Source organism: Rhinatrema bivittatum, chromosome 1 (assembly GCF_901001135.1).
Source record: "Rhinatrema bivittatum chromosome 1, aRhiBiv1.1, whole genome shotgun sequence".
Taxonomy (NCBI): domain Eukaryota; kingdom Metazoa; phylum Chordata; class Amphibia; order Gymnophiona; family Rhinatrematidae; genus Rhinatrema; species Rhinatrema bivittatum.
Window position 1 is genome coordinate 744558183 of NC_042615.1, and position 23124 is coordinate 744581306.

Sequence of the window (23124 nt, forward strand, 5' to 3'; positions counted from 1 at the left end):
TCTAGACCTCTCATGATTTTAAACACCTCTATCATATCCCCCCTCAGTCGTCTCTTCTCCAAGCTGAAAAGTCCTAACCTCTTTAGTCTTTCCTCATAGGGGAGTTGTTCCATTCCCCTTATCATTTTGGTGTACCTTCTCCATCGCAATTATATTTTTTTTGAGATGCGGCGACCAGAATTGTACACAGTATTCAAGGTGCGGTCTCACCATGGAGCGATACAGAGGCATTATGACATTTTCCGTTTTATTCATCATTCCTTTTACATACATAGAAACATAGAAACATAGAAATGACGGCAGAAGAAGACCAACCGGTCCATCCAGTCTGCCCAGCAAGCTTCACACATTTGTTCTCATACTTAACTGTTTCTCTTGGCTCTTAGTAATCTTATGTTCTAATTCCCTTTTCACCCCCACCATTAATGTAGAGAGCAGTGCTGGAGCTGCTTCCAAGTGAAATATTAAGTTTGATTAGTTGGGTAAGCGGCAGCATAGCTCTCTGCCATGAAGCAGAGGACAATGCTGGAAATGTGTGAAGTATCAGTTTTTCTTTTCCCCTGTCATTGAAGCAAGGAGTCATGCCGGACATGCACCGAAAGTGAAGAATGCCTTGAAAGTCACATTAACTATCATCAAATATTGAAAAGCCTAATAATTGGTAATACCTATAAGCCCATGAACCCATCCCTGTTTTTTTTTCTTTTTTTCTTTTCTTTTTTTAATTGGGAGATGGATGCCCTTCATCCTTCTACTCTGTGAAGGTGGACACCTACCACCGGCCACTGGCATCCCGCTCCGTTAATGCCTCTGTGGCTACTGCCGCTCCATGCAGTGTTTTACTACCTGCTCTTTATATGCGTCCTCTAGAACTGATGGATCCCATCCCTGGGTTTTTTTATTATTTATTTAATTGGGAGATGACAGCCCTCCATCCTTCCGCTCCGTGAAGGTGGACACCTACCACTGGCCACTGGCATCCCGCTCCGTGAATGCCTCTGTGGCTACTGCCGCTCTGTGCAGTATTTTACTACCTGCTCTTTATATGGACACCTACCACTGGCCACTGGCATCCCGCTCCGTGAATGCCTCTGTGGCTACTGCCGCTCCGTGCAGTATTTTACTACCTGCTCTTTATATGTGTCCTCTAGACCTGATGGATCCCATCCCTGTTTTGTTTTTTGTTTTTGTTTTTTATTTAATTGGGAGATGACAGCCCTACATCCTTCCGCTCCATGAAGGTGGACACCTACCACTGGCCACTGGCATCCCGCTCCGTGAATGCCTCTGTGGCTACTGCCGCTCCGTGCAGTATTTTACTACCTGCTCTTTATATGCGTCCTCTGGACCTGATGGATCCACAATATTTATCCCATGCCCCTTTGAAGTGCTTCACAGTTTTGGACTTCACCACTTCCTCCGGAAGGGCATTCCAGGCATCCACCACTCTCTCCGTGAAGAAATTCTTCCTGACATTGGTTCTTAGTCTTCCTCCTTGGAGCCTCAGCTCGTGACCTCTGGTTCTGCTGATTTTTTTCTGTTGGAAAAGGTTTGTCATTGTCTTTGGATCGTTAAAGTTTTTCAAGTATCTGAAAGTTTGAATCATATCACCCCTGCTCCTCCTTTCCTCCAGGGTGTACATATTTAGATTCTTCAATCTCTCCTCGTATGTCAACCGATGAAGACCCTCCACCTTCCTGGTCGCCCTTCTCTGTACCGCCTCCAACTTGTCCTTGTCTCTTTGTAGATACGGTCTCCAGAACTGAACACAGTACTCCAGGTGAGGCCTCACCAAGGACCTGTACAAGGGGATTATCACTTCCCTTTTCTTACTCGATATTCCTCTCTCTATGCATCCCAGCATTCTTCTGGCTTTTGCAATCGCCTTGTCGCATTGTTTCGCCGACTTCATATCATTAGACACTATCACCCCAAGGTCTCTCTCCTGCTCCGTGCACATCAGCCTTTCCCCCCCCATCGAATACAGTTCATTCGGATTTCCACTCCCCAAATGCATGACTTTGCACTTCTTGGCATTGAATTTCAGCTGCCATATCTTCGACCACTCTTCCAGCTTCCTTAAATCCCGTCTCATTCTCTCCACTCCTTCCGGCGTGTCCACTCTGTTGCAGATCTTAGTGTCGTCCGCAAAAAGACAAACCTTACCTTCTATCCCGTCCGCAATGTCGCTCACAAAGATATTGAACAGGACCGGTCCCAACACCGATCCTTGCGGTACACCACTTAAAACCGCTCTCTCTTCAGAGAAAGTTCCATTTACCATCACGCATTGTCTTCTGTCCGTCAACCAGTTTGCAATCCAGGTCACCACTTCGGCACTCACTCCCAAGCTTTTTGTTTTATTCACCAGTCTCCTGTGCGGAACCGTATCAAAAGCTTTGCTGAAATCCAAGTAGATGACATCTAGCGCTCTTCCTTGATCCAATTCCTTGGTTACCCAGTCGAAAAAGTCAATCAGATTTGTCTGACAGGATCTTCCCCTGGTGAATCCATGCTGCCTCTGGTCCATCAATTCTCCGGACTGTAGATATTTCACTATTCTCTCTTTCAACAGTGACTCCATTACTTTTCCCACCACCGAAGTGAGGCTAACCGGTCTGTAGTTACCAGCCTCTTCTCTGTTCCCACTCTTGTGAAGCGGGACCACCACCGCTCTTCTCCAATCACTCGGCACCACTCCCGTTTCTAGGGATCTATTGAACAGGTCACACAGCGGACCCGCCAGCACATCTCTGAGCTCCCTCAGAATCCTTGGATGAATCCCATCAGGCCCCATGGCTTTGTCCACTTTCAGATTCTTTAGCTCTTCCCATACATTTTCTACTGTAAAATGATTTTCATCTATTCCACTACCCTCCAGCTTCTTGTGTAGAAATGGTCCTTCTCCAGGGTCTTCTTTAGTGAATACAGAGCTGAAGTATTCATTTAATATTTCTGCCATTTCTTCGTCTCTCTCCACACATTGATCATTTCCACCTTTCAATTTCACTATACCACTATGGACTTTTCTCTTTTCGCTGATGTATCTGAAAAATGTTTTGTCACCATTTTTTATCTCCTTGGCAATCCTCTCTTCCGCTTGACTTTTTGCCAACTTGATTAATTTCTTCGTCTCCCTCAGTTGAATCAAATATTCTTCTTTGTGCTCCTCCCTTTGGGATCTTTTATATTTTTTGAATGCTGTTCTTTTAGCTTTAATTTTGTCAGCCACCTCGTTTGAGAACCAGATAGGTTTCATTTTCCTTTTGCTTTTCTTTACATTTCTAACATAAAGAGTAGTTGCCTTGGTGATTGCTCCTTTTAGATTGATCCACTGCTGATCCACATCTCTCTCATTCTCCCATCCATTTAGTTCTTCCTCTAGGTACTTCCCCATTTCCTCAAAGTCTGTGTTTTTCTAATAATTCCCAACATTTTCTAATAATTCCCAACATTTTCCTTCTCTTTTTGGTGGTTTTTGTTGCCATCTCTTCACTGGATTTGAATACAAATTTGTCCATGCAGGTTTTAGTATTCAACCTCCTGGTTAGACTCCAATTTAACCGGGTGAGACAGAAACAAAAGCTGTATTAGTAGGGTGGCATCCAGAACTCGGCTGAAGTGCATCCTACCGAGTCCACCACATCACAAAACTTCCACCTTTTGATATTTTATACCAACCACATGCCAAAAAAAAAGTAGCAAATCTGTGACCATGTCTCCTGTTGTGAAATCATAAAATTGGTTTTCTTAATGCAAAACTTGAGAAAAGCTTACATTGAACCAAGGACTTCATAGCTACTAGAAAAAAAGAAATGGATCACTGAATGATCAACCTAGTGCATGTATGCCTCTTACAAGGCTCACAGCAAGATGATTGCCTTGAGATGCATATGTGTATTGAGAAGAGAGGAAGGGTCTAAAGTAATTTAATTGTAAAATATGGAATGATGAATTTCAAATTGTTGATTAGTTTGGGCTCTTCAGAAGCAATACAATCTGTGTTTTCTAATGAAGTAGGTTAATAAAGCAGCTGAAATGCAAGGTTTATGAAAAAGAGAGAAGACTGTGGATTGTCTTAGAAAGGGAAGATGGCACTTCCATTTACAATAGTGTAATCTACAGACTTCTAGCACAGGCAGTTGGACAGAGATTTATTCAAAGACATATATAACAGCTGAGATAAGTATAATGACTAATGCCTGCAAAAATCCATAAATATTTACAAAATAGATTTAGAGTTTCAGTCATCTGACAGTATGGTAAATGAATATCAAAGCCTAACTGTTATTGAGACCAATATGCAGCCTTTGGTTGCAAACACGACTTTATTTTTGCAAATTTCCCTGAGGTAACTTATTGCTTTCACAAGTCCTGGACTATAAATGGGTCAAGGAAAGGATCTTTGCTCAAGTAATCTTCTTATCCTTTGTAGTGAATCCTTATAATTCAATTAGGGAGAAAACTTTTCATCCAAGCTACTTGAAGGCAGACCTGTTGAAATATCGGTGGCTGCTGAAAAGGATCATTTGGTCCACTTGATTCTGCTCCTTTGTGCCTACATCTCTGTATGCCCCTGGTATTGTAAATGCCGCAGCGCCAGTCAGTTCAAGGAATGGGGCTCAGGACTGATATCCGGAGCTTTAGCTATGTATTTATGTATTATTTAATTATTTATATTCTGCAAACGCCATGAACCATGTCCAGAGTGGATTACAATTTTACACACATAAAACTTTCAGCAATACACAAAAATCATAAAACATTAAAAGTCCTTCCTTCCTTTATAGAGCCTATAGCTTAATAGAACATTTGGGAAACTTTGCCTAAATAACAGTCTTAACTGATTCCCTAAATAGCAAAAAATCTGATTGTTTTGGTAGGGCATTCCATAGTAAAGGAGAAGCAACAGAAAAAGCTCTGTTTTGTGTATCTTGCAGCCTAGCTTCCTTTTCTGTAGGAACTTTTAACTGGTGTTTATCAGCTGATCGCAAGGATCAAGATGGCACATATTCCTCATTCGGCTTTTAATGATTCTTCTAAAAACAATGAAAACTAGATTTAAAAGGAATGATTTTTTTTTTTTTAGGACAAAGTTCATATTTAAAATCTAGATTAACCATTATGTTGATATACCAGAATTTATCTGTTTTCAATTCAGAGTTCTTTAATTTATTTAGACAATTTAATAGGTGCATAGTGTATTCAGTTCAAGTAGCTGCAGTTTGAATTTTTACCACACGTCTTCCCTTGGCAACATATAATGCTGGGAAATCACATTCTTTATTACTGGTATTGAAAGCCCATTTTATAACATAATGAGAAGCATCTGAACACATTTTAAGGAAACTGAAATGAATGACTACATGCAGAGAATAATAAAATATGTCAAACAAGGCTATTTTTTTTTATCATGGATCACTTGGATCAACTAAATAACAAAGATAAAAAAATGTGTGTGTTACTTGCTTTATTCTGAAAGAGACCATAGCTGGAGGAGCTCTGTTGCAGATGATTTAGAAATGTTAATGGCATATAGTACATTGATATTGTGAGCCATCAATTAAAGAAAAATTAAAGGTGGAAGGAAGGCAACATAAGTAAATATTTTTAAAATAGGGGCTAGCAAAGGAAATTGATATTACTGTATAATCTGTCAGAAAAGAGATATTGCATTACCCAGGTTTTTTTTTTTTTTGGGGGGGGGGGGGGGTTTGATCCAGCATTTTTCTGTTATTCCTTTTGTAGTTCCAGCTTAGTTGAAATCAGGGCTAGGATCTAGCACCAGAAACCTTCATTTTCAACTACCCAGAACTGTTTTCCTTTGTTTCATATCAACCTCCCACTCCCCCCCCCCCCCCAACATAGATAGCATTGTTATTGCAGGGATGGTCCTAGGCTGTGGGCTATGCATCAGGTCTTCTTCCAGAATCCTGCAATCATGAGCCTTGAAACCAGCCACTAGGTTTCAATCTTGAGCAATGACCATAATTCTCTCCCCACCCCCTAGGGACTATGAACACTGCCTTTGTAGTATCCCCATCCCCAGCTGTCCCAAGGGCTGAAAGACTGCTCAGAGATCAAACCAGAGACCTTTTGCATGGCTGTGCACAACACTTGCTGTTTGAGCCACCAGGCGGGCCACTTTTACCTTTTTTTAAACATTAATAACAAGTATAGTATTGCATAGCAACTTCAAAGAGCATGTTTTATGACTTCATGATCAGCATGTGTGTGTTACAGAAGCTCTGAGTGTACATTTCTTGTAGTTGTTTTGTACAGTTGGAGGAATGGATGAAGCTGGGGGAGGAGTATGTGGAAGTAGATGTAGCTGGATGGGTATGTCTGGGTGAGGTGGTGTAGGGATGGGGGTAGTGTGTGTCTGCTCACTTCTTTAAATGATAGTGATTTGGGGCATGCAAGCGGGAAAGTGGTGCCACCCACACCCCTCAAACATACCCCACCCTCACATAAACGCACACCACCCCCATCACTTAGGATGTATGCATAGGTGGCATATAAATAAACTTAACCATAACCACTTAACCATAAATTTTCTTAGGTTATTATTAGGTTTTAAAGGAAACTTATTATATGTTACTTGTAATTGAGTTTTTATAAATAGTTTAATACGTTGTACAACCCTTCAGGCAGCCTTCTAATGACTGGGGAGGTAGTATACAAAGAAATGAAATCAGTCAAAAGTGATGGCCTCTACCACCTCCACTGGCAAGCTATTTCAAGCTTTATCATTGTGGTAACCTGCATGGAAGGTCCAAAATACCGCTACTGGAGCAGGTGCTGCACTCAACAGTATAAGTGTACACACGACAAGTGCAGAAAAGTCTTTGTTGGTCAACTGAATATATTTATTATATTATTCAAATATGGCAACTCCACATATATATCAATAGTCTTTCAAGCCCTGATTTCAACTAAGCTGGAACTACAAAAGGAATAACAGAAAAATGCTGGATCAAAATCAGGGCTAGGATCTAGGATCAGTTACTTACAGTCCAGGAGGAATTTCCCCATCCTCCAGAGAGCTAGGATCGGCCTCATCATCAGCCATCCGGAGTCCTGTTGGGTAACATAACAGGGTAAAAACAAGGAGCTTTATGCAAAGAAACCAAAATGGGATTTTTCTTTGGCTGAGGCATGGAATCTGCCCCAGGTACTCCCAGCATCTTTAATATCTGGGAAATCAAGAGCCAATCGGTCATCTCTATGGCTTGCTGTGAAGATCAAGGTGTTCTTTCTTGTTCGGTTAAGATCCCGCTCATTTTGAATTTTTGCAGGATGGATTGAATAAAGGACTGGCCCTTAATTCCTTAATAGTGCAAGTAATGGCTCTTGCCTGTTTCAGGGATCAGGTGCATGGTGGTTCCTTAAGAACATAAGAAACATAAGAAAATGCCATACTGGGTCAGACCAAGGGTCCATCAAGCCCAGCATCCTGTTTCCAACAGCTTATCTAGATGTGGCCCATTTTTTGAAAGGAGTGAAACATATTTGTCCTCCCTTGCAGTTACCAGTGCCCTTGCGGAGTCTTAATCTGGTTTTGGATTTCTTAGCAGACCCTACGTTTAGTCCGATGCATAATTTTTCCTTGCAGTTACTGACCTTGAAAACACAGTCCGGTGAATTTAGGGAAACTCCCTTTCTTAGATGATCTGCTTGTAACCACCACTGTAGTTGAAAGCAGACCTCCATCGGCAGGTGGAGCCGAATCGAATAGTCCTGAGACTGTGGGCTCCAACAAGATAGCAGGGAGTGCTTAAGAGGATGCATATGTGCCCTCACCCACGGCACCCACAAATGACCCCTTTGAGGTCCAGGATAGGATGAAAGGAGCCCTCCTTCTTGAGTACAATGAAATAAATGGAATATCGACCCATATTTTCTTGAGAGGTGGGCAATGGAACCACAGCCCTCAGACTGAGGAGCCTTGACAATCTATACTCTACTGTTTGCTTCTTCTGCAGGGAGTGGCAGGGAGATATCATGAACATGTCCCTAGAAACACTGCAAAACTCCAGCGCATATCCCTCTTATTTATTTATTTATTTTTAATTTTTTATATACCGGAATTCCTGTATACAATACAAATCAGTCCGGTTTACATTAAACAATAAGATACCCTGGATGGGATGTTCCACCCTGGGCTTATTACAAGAAACATAGAACCATAATAGTTAACAATTGATATTAAACAGAGCGTGTGTTCAACTTTTTACAATGAACTTTAGTAGCAACAACCGGGCTACAAAACATTATACCAGAATATAATATTATACCAGAATATAATGAAAGGATCTGAAGGATCTGAGAGTCAGGAGGAGGAGCTTAGTTACACTCTGGTAATTGGAAAGCCTGCCTAAAGAGCCAGGTTTTTAACCTTTTCTTGAACTCTGGTAGACTGGGTTCGAGGCGTAGGTCTGGTGGGAGATCATTCCATTGATGGGGTCCCGCAGATGAGAGTGCTCTTTTTCTTAGTGTTGATTTAACTGGAGCTGCGACTAGTGTGCCTTTGTAGGCATTTCTGATGGGTCTGGAGGATAAATGTGGACGAAGTGGAGTTTTGTGGCGATTTGTTTTGCGCATTGAATTTTCAAGCTGCAGGCCTTGTTTTGCCGGAAGCCATTCATTCGAGTGACTCCAGGGACGATACAAATGTTTACTGTTCCTTTCTTCTTGCCAAGAGTAGTCTCAGATTTTCACTTGAATCAGTCCATTTCCCTGCCATCTCTGGATAGGGGAGGAGATGTGGAGGAGTATCGCCTGTTGCAATCCTTGAACATCAAGAAACATCCCTCGTTTGATGTAAACCGATCTGATATGGTATTCAACCATGAAGCTCGGTATAGAAAAATGTGAAATAAATAAATAAATAAATATCTTGAGGTATCTGCAGGTTTCTAAACCTTTCCAGAAGACGTTTCACCTGTATGTCCTCCAGGGTGACAGTAAACAGTGTGAGCTGGCTTCTCGGGCTACAATAGCTCACTGGATTAAGGAGGTGGTCACAGCCGCATACCTGGATCCTGAACAGCCGTCGCCTTGTCTGGTTAGGGCTCATTCCATTAGGGCTCAGGTAGTGTCATGGACGGAAGTTAGATTGTTGTCTTCCGTCAACATATGCCGAGCTGTGACATGTTCCTCCTTACACACCTTTTTCAAGTGTTATCATCTGAATCTGCAGGTCTGAGAGGACACAGCCTTTGCTCATGTGGTTTTGACTGGGTCACAGGCAGCCTCCCGCTCTATTAGGGAGTAGCTTGGGTACATCCCACTGGTTCTGGATTCATCTGATTAGACACTACTGATAATTTCCTTTTCTTTAGAATTGTCAAATGAATCCAGCTTCCCGCCCTTGGCTGCCAAATGCTTGTGCTATGGTCCTCCTGTGTGGCTACATGTTCCAGGGGTTACTGGTAAGGGTTAGTCCAGTCCCTAGACTAGTGTTAATGTATTCTTTGTCTGAGCTCAGTGTTTCCTGTTGTCTGAGTACTGAAATGGTTATCTGTTATTGATCAAGTTTTTGCTAGTCTGTCCACAGTTCGCTTTGGAAGAGAATACTGGCAGGCTGATGTCACTGCAGGAATATATATATATACATACACTGTGATGTCAGCTTTGCTCTGGGTCTATCTGATGATAGAGGTGCATAGCCCACTGGTTGTAGATTCATCTGACTATCCAAAAGAAAGGAAATTATCAGGTAGGTAATAATTTCTCATTGTGAGAAATTGTAAGATGACCTTGCAAAACTGGGAGACTGGGCATGCAAATGAAATTTAATGTGGACACTTGTAAAGTGATGCACTTAGGGAAGAGTAACCCAAATTATAGCTACACAAGGTTGCACATAAGGAATCACCATTCAGGAAAAGGATCTGGACATCATTGTTGATAATAAGTTGAAATCATTTGCTCAGTGTGCAGCCACAGGCAAGAAAGCAAAAAGAAAGCCAGGGATTAGCAGGAAAGGAACGGAGAATATAAAATAGAGAATATCATAATGCCTCTATATTGCTCCATGGTGCAATCTCATCTTGAGTATAGCAGAATTAAAAAAAAGTACAGAGAAGGGCAACCAAAATGATAAAGGGGTTGGAACAATTCCCCTGTGAGGAAACATTAAAGAGATTAGGACTCTTCGGCTTGGAGAAGAGATGGCTGAGGGAAGATATAACAGAAGTCTATAAAATGATGAGTGAATTGGAACAAGTAAATGTTAATTGGTTGTTTACTCTTTCAGCAAGTACAAAGATTAGAGTACACAAAATAAAGTTACTAGGTGATAAATTTAAATCTAATAAGAGAAAATATTTTTTTATTCAATGCATAATTAAGCTCTGGAATCCGTTGCCAGAGGATGTGGTGAAAGCTATTAATGTAGCTGTGTTTTAAAACGGTTTGGACAAGTTACTGGAGGAAAAGTCCATAAACCATTGTTACAGAAATCCACTGCTTATTCTTGTGATAAGCAGCTTGGAATCTATCTACCCCTGGTTTCCTGCCAGTTGCTTGTGGCCTGGATTGGCCACTGTTGGAAACAGGATATTGGGCTTGATGGACCCTTGGCGTGACCCAATATGACAAGTCTTATGTTCTTATGACACTTGAAAGTATGCGCATAGATGCTGTCCCTGACCCAACTCTGTCTCCGGAAATGCCTCCTTATAATGCACGTAAAAATCTGCGTGAAATCGCTCTTGTGCTTATTTTTATGAGTAAACCCCGTTTGGGCAATTTTCAGACAGCCATTTACATGCAAAGAACTGGGGTTTCTGCACATACATCCTTTAAACAAAATTACCCCTTTTAATATCTGACTTAGGGGTTCAACTCTAACTCTGAATGTTAGACCCTCAGGTATGGTTTTGTGGGCATAACTTGAGATAACTCTTGGATTTTCCTAACTGATTGTTCTCTTTGTCTCACAGGTGCTGATTACTCTCCATGAAGTGTTCCCAGCTGTGCAAACAGCAGAACTGGCTGTCCAGCGAAATCCGCATTATTGGGAGGCCTGGCAGACACTGGGACGTGCACAGCTTGGTTTAGGAGAGATAACACTGGTAAGAGATTCTATTTCATGTTATCAGTGAGAAAGAGGGCTTTGAGTTTTCTGATTTGTTGCCACAGTTCAGTTCTGAAACAAGCTGTCCTAATATGACTTATTATTGCCCTTTCGTCCCATCCACTGTACTTTGAGTTCCCATCGCAAGAGAACACCAATAGAGACAGAGAGATTCTTTTTAAGAGCATGAAATAACCCACTAGTTTAGCAGATAAATTTAGTATTCAAGTTGGACTTAATTCACCAAAAACATTTTGCCCTCTAGAGGGTGAATAGTAAATGTTATTCCTGATATAGTACCTGCATTTTGACATAAAAATTGGAATGGCCTCAAAACATTTTTTCAAGAAGAGCAGAAAAAAGATTCACCATAGATGATTCACTAACTCCCTCCATCCCACCCACAGAAGTGCCTGCAAGCACAAATGCACCCAAATGCATGCATATCTTTCATTTGCCTCCTAGAGCCCTTAAATCAGGATATATTTCCTCTGCTTGGGGCTGGTGCAAATCTGGGCTAGAGCAGTGCTGCTAACACCAAGTATCCATTACTTACGGATTTGTAAAATCTGTTGGATTTACTTTGAGACTTTCGAGCTGATTCCTCAATGGACAATATCATTTATACAGGCATTTTCATGCACATTACCGATTGCGTTATTCACAACTGATTTAGTGCAGATGAAAACCTGTATTCATTCAGTGAATTGAAGCTGCAGGCAACGTGATTGCAGTCTCATGTTTAAAATTTGTAAACAAGAATATATTTTCATACGTACATTTTTGTGTGCTCAGTTTAGCATTCACAAATGATCAGTATGACAGTAACGAACGCGCATACGCTCACATACCCATGTATGAGCCTGCAAGAGCACAAACGCTGAAACTTTAAACCATCCATACAAACACGCATATTATTTAAAGTACACCTAATGTATACTTATGCTCCTAATTTTAAGTGGTTACACAGGAAACTTTCCTCGCATATTTTCTTTAGGAATTTGTAGGTAGATTTTAAAACATGCTCATGTGAAGGAAATAGTTTGTCCAATAGTCCACCCATTTGCCCAGTCTATCTGTAGGTCATCCAGACCCTTCTGGTTCTTCAGCCTGCGGTCCCCTGAGTTTAGCTAGACCCCTCACCCAGTTTTCTTAGGCCTAAAACAAGTTTTCTTCAGACTTCAAGAGCAGAACTAAACAAGCACAGGTAACAGCCAGACTCATGCTGCGGGCGTGGGATTTAAAATCCATATTTACATGCATAATGTTGACTCCGCTCTGGGACACCCCTGACATGCCCTAACTGCCACTTTTCCCCATGCATTCGCTTGCTCGCAAATATAAATGTATAATTGAGCCGTTTAAAAATACGAGGTGTTCACACTCTGCCCAGATACTCATGTATCTGGGCCTTTTAACATGAACAACTCTTTTAAAATTCACCCCTATGTAGGCAAGCAGCAAAAAAAGGCTAGCATATTGAAATAGAATGTTACATTTACATTTAGTCTTCATCCCCTAGCATGAAAAACACCCCCCACTTCTTAACATCACTAGGTCTTTAGATATTAATGTTCCTTGCAGCCTGCTTGCTAGTCTATCATCACAATTCTATCAAAACAGCCTGCTAGACAGACCTTGGTAGTGAGGATACAGGAGGCAGGTTAAGGGCATATTGGCTAGAATTCATTCCTAAGCAAGAGGAAAGCTTCACTTCTAGGACCTTGGGATGCACTGACTTTGAATGAGGAAAAAAAATGTTACATTCCAAATGGTGGTCCAAAACAATCTTTATTGTAACAGAACTTCTTCCACTGAAATGGTTTGACAGACTGCATTTTCTTGATGAAGAATCCTTAATCTTCATTCACACATCCATGGTTCAGACAAACAAGGTCTCCTCATTTCACTTAGCAGTCTCTCCTAGTGGCATGGCTTTGGAAACTCCTACACCTTTTAGGTCACCCTAAATACCTAATATCCTGTGCAACTATACTGCCTTTTTTCAGGACAGACTCCTCCACTTTCCTTCCTTTAAATACTGTGTTTGTATTGACTTCTTTTATTATCCACTATGATGTGCCCTGTTGGCATTTTGAATCTGACTTGTCTAGTCATAAGAACATAAGTTGTCATACTGAATCAGACTGAGGGTCCATCAAGCCCAGTATCCTATTTCCAAGAGTGGCCAATCCAGGATACAAGTACTTGGCAAATACCCAGACAGTAAATAAATTCCATGCTACTAATGCTAGTAATAAGCAGTGGCTAGTCTTTAAGTCAGTTTGATTAATAGCAATTTATGGACTTCTCCAGGAAGTTGTCCAAACCTTTTATAAATCCAGCTATGCTAGCTTCCTTAACCACGTCCTCTGGCAATGGATACCAGAGCTTAATTGTGCGTTGAGTGAAAAACAATTTTCTCTGATTTGTTTTACATGTGCTACTTGCTAAATTCATGGAGTGCCCGTCTGAAAGATTAAATTACCAATTCACATTTACCCATTCTATCCCTCTCACGTGATTTTATAGACCTCTGTCATATTCCTCCTCAGCTGTCTTTTCTCCAAGCTTAAACAGCCCTAAGATCTTTAGCCTTTCCTCATAGGGGAGCCATTCTATCCCCTTTATCATTTTGGTTACCCATCTTAGAATCTTCTCCAGTGCAACTATATCTTTTTTGAGATGCAGTGACCAGAATTGCACACAATACTCAAGGTGCAGTCTCACCATGGAGCAATACAGAGATACTTTGACATACTTCATTTTATTCACCATTCCTTTCCTAATAATTCCTAATCTTCTGTTTGCTTTTCTTACCGCTGCAGCACACTGAGCCAACAGATTCAATGTATTGTCCACTATGATGCCCAGATCTTTTTCCTGAGTGGTAACTCCTAATATGGAACCTAACATTGTGTAACTAAAACGTGGGTTACTTTTCCATATGTGTGTTACTGCCATTTGCTTGCCCAGTCTTCCAGTCTCTCAAGGTTCTCCTGGAATTTATCACAATCTGATTATGATTTAAGAACTCTAAATAATTTGGTGTCAACTACTAATTTGATCCTCTTATTTGTCATTCCCGTTTCCAGATCATTTATAAATATAATAAAAAGCACCGGTCCAAGTACAGATCCCCAAGGCACTCTACTGTATGTTTGCTTATTTATTTATTTAGACATTTTATATTCCATTGTTCCATGTGTAGATCACAACAGTTTATAAAGTGACATTCATAATTATAACTCAACAAACAAATAAAAACTGATTTTTACAGAGGAGGTATTCATAGTCAGGCAATTAATGTCTATCAAGAGAAAGAGTACAGATAATTAAAACGAAATGATAGTTTTCACGTCTTAGTGAGTTTTAAGAATCTTGCATTCTCTTGTTTGATTTATTCTTCATGATTTGATTATTATTTTTGTGGTACTGTATATTCTGATGTTTTAAGTTAAATTATATGTATTTTTGAATAGCCATGTTTTTAGTTCATGTTTACATTTCTTTCTGTCTGGTAAAATACATAATGCATAGAATTCCAGAGCTTTGTACCCACTATTGAGAACACTTGATCTCTTATTTGCGTCAGATGTGTACACCACATTGTGGGAATAGACAATAGTCCTTTATTTTGAGATCTTAGTGTTCACTGAGGATTATAAGATTGTAGAGTCAATCCTAATAATCCGGTGTTATTGGAGTGGATGATGAATATTATGGTTAATACTTATAGTATTATTTATAGTAGATTCTGGCTTGTACTGGTAATCAATGTACTGATATCAGCAAGAGAGTAATGTGATCATATTTCCTAGATCCTGATAATAGTCTTGCAAATTTTGTAATAGTTATAGTAGTTTTAAGAGACTTGCTGAGAGACTTAGTAGTAAGGAGTTACAGTAGTCAAGGTTTGAGAAGATTAGAGTTTGAATACAGTAGAGAAGTCTGCAGAAGTTAGTAATGGTTTTAACCGATGTAGTATACACAACTTGGTGTAACCAGTCTTGATTAATTTATTGATGTACATTTTCATTGTCAGGTTCTCATCTAGCTGTACACCTAAATCCTGTTCTTGATTTGAGGGATTAATATGACAATTCCCCAGTTCAAGGGCAGTGATTTTAACTGTCAGTGAGTTTCTAATCAGCCAAATGATTTCAGTCTTTTTAGGGTTTAATGTCAGTTTAAGTTGCGATAGTTCGTGTTGTATTTCTTTCATATTGGTACAGAGGTACAGAGAAGAGCAACCAAAATGATAAAGGGGATGATAAAGGGGATGGAACAGCTCTCCTATGAGGAAAGGCTGAAGAGGTTAGGGCTGTTCAGCTTGGAGAAGAGACAGCTGAGGGGGGATATGATAGAGGTCTTTAAGATCATGAGAGGTCTTGAACGAGTAGATGTGACTCGGTTATTTACACTTTCGAATAATAGAAGGACTAGGGGGCATTCCATGAAGTTAGCAAGTAACACATTTAAGACTAATCGGACAAAATTCTTTTTCACTCAACACACAATTAAGCTCTGGAATTTGTTGCCAGAGGAGGTGGTTAGTGCAGTTAGTGTAGCAGGGTTCAAAAAAGGTTTGGATAGGTTCTTGGAGGAGAAGTCCATTAATGGCTATTAATCAATTATACTTAGGGAATTGCCACTGCTATTAATTGCATCAGTAGCATGGGATCTTCTTAGTGTTTGGGTAATTGCCAGGTTCTTGTGGCCTGGTTTTGGCCTCTTGGAAACAGGATGCTGGGCTTGATGGACCCTTGGTCTGACCCAGCATGGCAATTTCTTATGTTCTTATGTTCTCTCAGGAGGGGGAGGGAGCGTCCCTCCGATAATTGCCCTGTTGGTGCATCTCCGCTCCCACTCCGGTGGGAAGAGCCGGTGTGGGGCTAGGCAGGAGGCTAGTATGTTGGGGTATAATTATTTTGGGCTTGCACTTCAGGCGCACATGAAGGGGCGCACAAAAGGGCAAGCTCCTTTTTTTGTGCTTCGTGTGCGTGCCAATGTGAACTTGTTGGTGGGTGAGTCACCAACATGACACCGACTCCTTCCGTTGATTCCTGAGATCCGGGTGGTAGGGAGGGAGGAGTACCTCACTTCCTCTGTCGACAGTTCCTGCTGTTCTGTGCCAGCAGAGCAGGGCAAGGACGTGCTCCTGGCAGGTGCCGGCATTGCCGTTGTGGTGAACTTGTTGGTAGGCGGACTGTAGGTGATCCGCTGACATGACACAACTCCTTGTCGATTCCTGTGATCTGTGTGGTGGGGGGAGGAGTACCTCTCTTTCTCCACTGCTGCCGGCGGTTCCTGCTGTGCTGCACTGGCAGAGCAGGACATGGCCATGCTCCTGGCAGGTCCTGGTGTCGCCGCTATGATGAACTTGTTGGTAGGTGGGCTGCAGATGCGGCGCTGACTCCCTCCGTCGATTCCTGTAATCCAGGTGGGGGGTGGGGGAGGAGTACCTCGCTTCCTCTACCACTGTTGTCTGTTCTTGCTGTTCTGTGCTGGCAGAGCAGGGCAAGGCTGTGCTCCCGGCAGGTCCTGGTGTCGCTGCTGCGGTGATCTTGTTGGTGCGCGGGCGGTGGGTGGGCCGCTGATGCAGCGCCGACTTCATCGATTCCTGCGATCTGGATGGGAGGGGGGGAGGAGTACCTTGCTTCTTCCACCACTGCTAGGTCCTGCTGTTCTGTGCCGGCAGAGCAGGGCAAGGCTTCGATCCAGGCAGATCCCGGTGTCGCCGCCGCAGTGAATTTGGTGGGTGGGCTTTCTCCACCAAGAAAACTGACCATTTAATCCTACTCTCGGTTTCCGATCTTTAGCCAGTTTGCAGGGCACAAAAGAACATTGCCTCTTATCCGATGACGTTTTAATTTTCTCAAGAGTTTTTTATGGAGGATTTTGTCAAACACCTTCTGAAAATCCAAATACACTAAATTTCCTTGCTCACCTTTATCAACATATTTATTAACCCCTTCAAAAAAATGTGGCATATTTGTCAGGCAGGACTTCCCTTGAGTAAATACATGCTGGCTGTGTCCCATTCAACTATGTCTTTCTATATATTCTGCGATTTTGTTCTTCAAAATAGTTTCTACTATTTTTTCCCAGCACTGAAGTCAGACTCACTGATCTATAGTTTTCCGGATCACCCCTGTAGCCCTCTATATGTATCGGAGTTACATTGGTGACCCTCCAGTTTTCACATGCCATGGATGATTTTAATGATAGGTTACAAATTACTTGTAATAGATCTGAAATTTAATTTTTTGAATTCTTTCAGAACCCTGGGGTGCATACCATTTGGTCCAGGTGATTTGTTGTTCTTTAGTTTGTCCATCTGGCCTTCTACATCTTCCAGGTTCAACATGATTTGGTTCACTTCATCCGAATCATCACCCTTGTAAACTATCTTCAGAACCAATATGTCCCCAACTTCCTCATAAGTAAACATGTAAGCAAAGAATTCATTTAGTCTTTCTGCAATGGCCTTATCTTCCCTAAATGTCCCTTTAACCCCTTGATCATCTAATGGTCCAACCAACTCCCTCACAGGCTTCCTGTTTCTGATATATTTTAAAAAGTTTTTATTATAAGTTTTTGCCTCTCCTGCCAGTTTCTTTTCAAATTCTTTCTTAGCCTATCTTATCAATGTTTACACTTAACTTGCCAATGCTTATGCTTTTTTCCTCTGATGGAGCCTTCTTCCAATTTTTGAAGGAAGTTCTTTTGTCTAAAATAGCCTATTACACCTATTTCACCATGCCAGCAGTCATTTGGCCTACCTTCCACCTTTTTTAACGTGAGGAATACATCTGGACTGCGCTTCTAGAATGGTATTTCTTAACGGTGTCCATGCCTGTTGTACACTCTTAACCTTTTGTAGCTGCACCTTTCAGTTTTTTTCTATTTTCCTCATTTTATCAAAGTCTCCCTTCTGAAAGTTTAGTGCTAGATCTATAGATTTACTTATTGGCCCCCTTCCAGTCATTAATTCAAATTTGATCATATTGTGATCACTATTGCCAAGTGGCCTCACCATCATTAACTCTCATACCAAATCCTGCATTCCACTAAGAATTAGATCTATAATAGCTCCATCACTCGTTGGTTCTTGAGCCAGTTGCTCCATGAAGCTGTCATTTATTTCATCCAGGAACTTTTATCTCTCTAGAATGTCCTGATGTTACATTTATTCAGTCAATATTGGAGTAATTGAAATCTCCCATTGTTACTGTTCTGCCAAATGTATTAGTTTCTCTAATTTAAGAACATGCCATATTGGGTCAGACCAAGGGTCCATCAAGCCCAGCATCCTGTTTCCAACGGTGGCCAATCCAGGCCATAAGAACCTGGTAAGTACCCAAAAATTAAGTCTATTCCATGTTACTGTTGCTAGTAGATATTTTCTAAGTCAACTTAATTAATAGCAGGTAATGGACTTCTCCTCCAAGAACTTATCCAATCCTTTTTTAAACACAGCTACCTAACTGCATTTCATAATAGCATTTCATTGTCCATCTGATCATTTTGGCCAGTTGGACGGTAGCATACCTCCATTGCTGAACTCTTTCCCAACACACATGGGATTTCTACCCATAACGATTTTATTGTGCATTTAGTCTCCTGCAAGATTTTTATTCTATTGGTCTCTATACCATCCCAATCATAAAGTGCCATCCCCCACCAAGTTGATCTACCCTATCACTGTAATATAATTTGTACCCTGGTATAGTACTGTCCCATTGGTTATCCTCCTTCCACCAGGTCTCTGAAATGCCAATTATATTTATCTCTTCATTCAGTACTATATACTCTAACTCCCCCATCTTACTTCTTAGACTTCTGATATTGGCATACAAACATTTCAAAGTATGTTTTTGGTTTCTATTAACAACCTGCTTATCAGTTGAAAGGAATAATTTGCAATTTTTTTTAACTCAGATGGTTTTTTACTTATAGGTACATGAACTACTTTTGCTTTTGTTGGAACCTCTCTGTTGAGTGCCCTATCTCTCCTGTATCATTAGTATCCTTCTAAGATACCTCCCTCCAAACCATGCACTGCTGGGCGACTGTCGGCTTTCCGCTTTGTTCCAATTTAAAAACTGTTCTATCTCCTTTTTAAAGTTTAGTACAAGCAGCCTGATTCCACCCTGATTAAGGTGGAGCCTGTCTGTTTGAAAATAATTCCCCATCCCCAGAAGGTTGCCCAGTTCCTTGAAAAACTGAATCCATCTTCCTTGCACCATTGTCTTATCCACGCATTGAGACTCCAGATCTCAGCCTGCCTCTGGGGACCTGCACGTGGAACAGGGAACATTTCAAAGAATGCTACCCTGGAAGTTCTAAATTTCAACTTTCTATCTAAAAGCCTAAATTTGGCTTCTCCCTCCCTCACCAACCTATGTCATTGGTACCCTCATATACCACAACAACCAGCTTCTCCTCTGCACTGTCTAAAATCCTATCTAAGTGACACGTGAGGTCCTCCGCCTTCGAACCAGACAGGTGAGTTACAAAGTGTTCCTCAGGTCCACCAGCCAACCAGCTATCTTCATTCCTAATAATCGAATCACCGACTGTGATGACCGACCTAACTCTTCCATCCTAGGCAATAGTCTTGGGAAAATCGTCAGGGTAACAGTCTCCTTCTCCTTTGTACAATCACAGCAGACTGCTGTGTGGGCCCCAGATTCCTTCTGTCAAGTTAACTAGAACTCTTTTGCTTCAAGGATAGAATTCTTTCCTTCCCTGAACAAGTTCAAGTCAGTGAATAGAACAGCCAGACAAGAGTGCAATTGAATGAAGTGGTGGCTGTAATGAATAGCTATTCTTCAGAACAGCACTGCAAGGAGATATTTTGTAACAGTGAACCACGCAGCAAAGCCAGTAGCGTTGATAATTAAACATATTTGACTTTTGTTTCTATGTACACACCATTCTATTTGAAAGATCAATTATGTAAGAATGATGGTGGAAAGCAAGCATCATAAAGGTCACGATAGCAAATAAAAGTATCAGCAAAACAATTATGAAACTGAGTATTGAAAGTTTAAAAATATTGAATTTATTTGATAATGTTTGCACAGTAATTATTTCAAAAGAGAGGATGTAACAATATAATTTCCTGTCAGAATGTTATTTTGGAACTTTTGCAGCTTATGTTCCATCTTCACTTTTTATTCCTTAGTGCGATTACTTCTTTTAATACTGCTGCATTTACTACTTATTCTAACAATTTTTGCTTGCCTTATTTCCAAAGGGAATCTATTAAGCAAGAGCTACGCACAGACTCTTCATCTTTCCAGTCTTGCACATTGTATTTAATTTCTGTTTCAAATGTATACGAGATGGCTTTGATAAACAATTACTCTCCTAACCACGTAGACCTCAAATTTTACAATCTTGGACCGTTGGTGATATGTAATCAATGACTTTACAGTACCAAAAAGCCCATCCTTAACGCTGTCAGTTTTCAAACAACATATATTAGATATTTCTGACCTTCATAATAGGCTTCATCGTATAGTACTTCAACTTTAAAACTCAGCCTTCTGTTTAATCATCGGACATGTGTTGTTTTTTTTTTTTTTAAATGACTCAATATCCCCGGTTTTGTGACCAAACTAAAGTTTAGTGTCCAATTTTTTTTCATATATTTTATATAATTCAAATACTGAAATCTTCATATAAATTCTGGAGTCACTTATCTATGTGTCAAAATTTCATTATCTTGTGGAAGCCGTCATTTCTGAAGCCCCAGGCCCGACACGGGACCATGTTTCAGATGTCAATCCTTTTTCAAGGGCTGTGATAATATTAGTACGATCACTGCTCAAACACGATGGTGTTTCCATTTCTGGTCTGGCGTTCCATTTCCGGTTTGGAAATGGAAACGCCAAGACTTCATCATGTTTGATAAACAATTGCCATCTCCAAGCATGAGCCTTAGATTTTGGATGATTTTTTTTTTTCAACACCAAAATGTGAACACACGAAGAGAATAATTTTGTAAGAGCCCGCATATGTTTTACTTCCACAAGTTGCACCAAGTTTCAAAACAAACTTATGCACGTAAATCCACTTTGAAAATTGCCATACGAAAACTACCCGCACATAATTTGCACCTGTTAATATGTGTGCAGAAAGTTTTCTTGAAACTTTACATGCGTACTTTTGAAAATGCAAATGTGTGCGCCTTGCATGCAAACCCTCTCCTGTAGCCCGTCCCCAGGAACACCTCTGCTCTTGCTGGATAACCGTCCGTACATACAGGATACACATACGTAAGAGTACCTACAGAGCAGGTGGGCCATTTCCACAGGTAAAGCATCGTTTTATCCATGGAAATGCCTTTGAAAATTACCCTCCCTAAATATAGCACCTAGGCCAGGGGTGGCCAAACTTTCATGCACCAAGAGTAGTGGAACTAGAATGCACAGAACCTAGAAACCTCACGTTTTGGTTTTTTGTTGGGGGGGGGGGTCCCAATTAGGACCTCTAATCTCCACCACTCTTTCTGTCTCGCTGTCCCACATCTTGTTCCCACCAGTCTCTCATCATTCATCCTCCCTCCTCAACTGACCTAATCTTCACCACTTCCCATATCACCCTCCAAACATTCACCCACTTTCCATCACCACAAATCATTCTGGCTTGATTGGAGCTGCTATCTGAATCCCAAGTCTTGGAGCAGTGTTCAGGCCAACCTCTTCCGCCTAGACAGCAAAACAGGGAAGAGCCCTCTAATCCAGTGTAGCAGATGGGGTGGGGGGTAGACAGAATGGGGAGGGCTGGAGCAGGGAACTGATTGACTTTTCTTTGCTGTCCTATCAGCTCCAGCCTCATGCTACTTTCCACCTGCCACGGTCCTTCAGTAATGCTGGTTGCAGACAGGAGGGGAAGGGCAGAGCTGGGAAGGGCAGAGGAAAAACCCGTGCTCCCTGCTGCAGCCCTCCCTCCTGTTTCCACTGCAGTCAGCAACACTGGAAAGACAGGAGGGAAGGGGCTGGTGCAGAGAGCTTTGTTTTGCTGTTTCTACTTCCAGTTCCAGCCCCTCCCTTCTGTAGTGGTGCTCAGTTGCCATGGGGCAAGAGCCACATTTTGCACATGAATGAGCACTTAATTTTCGGGCACATTTCATTTTTGAGCATGAGCCTTTCTGACACACGTTTACTGCAGCAATGGCGGCAGTAAGCAAGAAGCCTAAGCGTCTTCCTGTTTGTGTTTCCTGTCATATTATGGCTTCTAACCTGTGACAGTGCTGCTGAGATGCTCAGGGAGCATTGTCTTCCTTGTACTTTGCTAGGCCTGGCTCTTCCCATTCTGAAGGAAAAAAGAATCTTAATCCAAATGGACAACCAAGTTGTGATTTTCTATGGGAACAAACAGGGAGGCACAAATCCTGGGTACTTTTTCAGAAGTCCCTCAGGATTTGGGAATGGGTTCTCAATCATAGAGTTTATCTTCAGGCAATGTACCTGCTGGGAACTTTCCAATGTTTTGGCAGATCAACTCAGCAGACTCCTTCGGCCACCCAAATGGTCCCTGATCAACAAGTAGCAGATAGGTTGTTTGATCTCTCGGGTCAACCAACAATAGGGCCTGTTTGCCTCAGAGAGCACTAGGAAAGTTGAAAAAATTTGCTCCATACTTCCAAGCAAGTACAGATCAGTTCCAGCTTCCTTTCTGCTACTTTGGGATATGGACCTTTCATACACATTTCTACCAATCCTGTTGATAGTGAGAACAATCCAGAAGATGATAACCGATCGAGCAAGTGTAATTATCATCACCTCGGCATGGATGAGACAAATGGGGCTTACATTTTTCATTCCATTGTCTGAGCAGCCTTCAGTTCCACTGGGAATATCTTCATCACTCTTGACATGAGGAATGTCATCTGTGCCATTCGAGTCTTCTCTCATTGAGCCTAACAGCAAGGATATTGAACCTTGATAATATCCTTTTTATTTCTTCTAAAAGCAATGGAAAATATTGTATTTATTTTTTTTATTTAGCATATTTATTTTTCACCT

The 23124-nt window shown here is 41.3% G+C and overlaps 1 protein-coding gene across 1 annotated transcript in view; it reads left to right on the top strand.

Moving 5' to 3' along the window:
- TTC33 (tetratricopeptide repeat domain 33) overlaps nt 1-23124 on the top strand; it is a 286624-nt gene that overhangs the window by 254973 nt on the left and 8527 nt on the right. The window contains exon 4 of the mRNA XM_029578188.1: nt 10950-11081. Within this exon, the coding sequence (XP_029434048.1) occupies nt 10950-11081 (132 nt within the window). The remainder of the gene's footprint in view (nt 1-10949; nt 11082-23124) is intronic.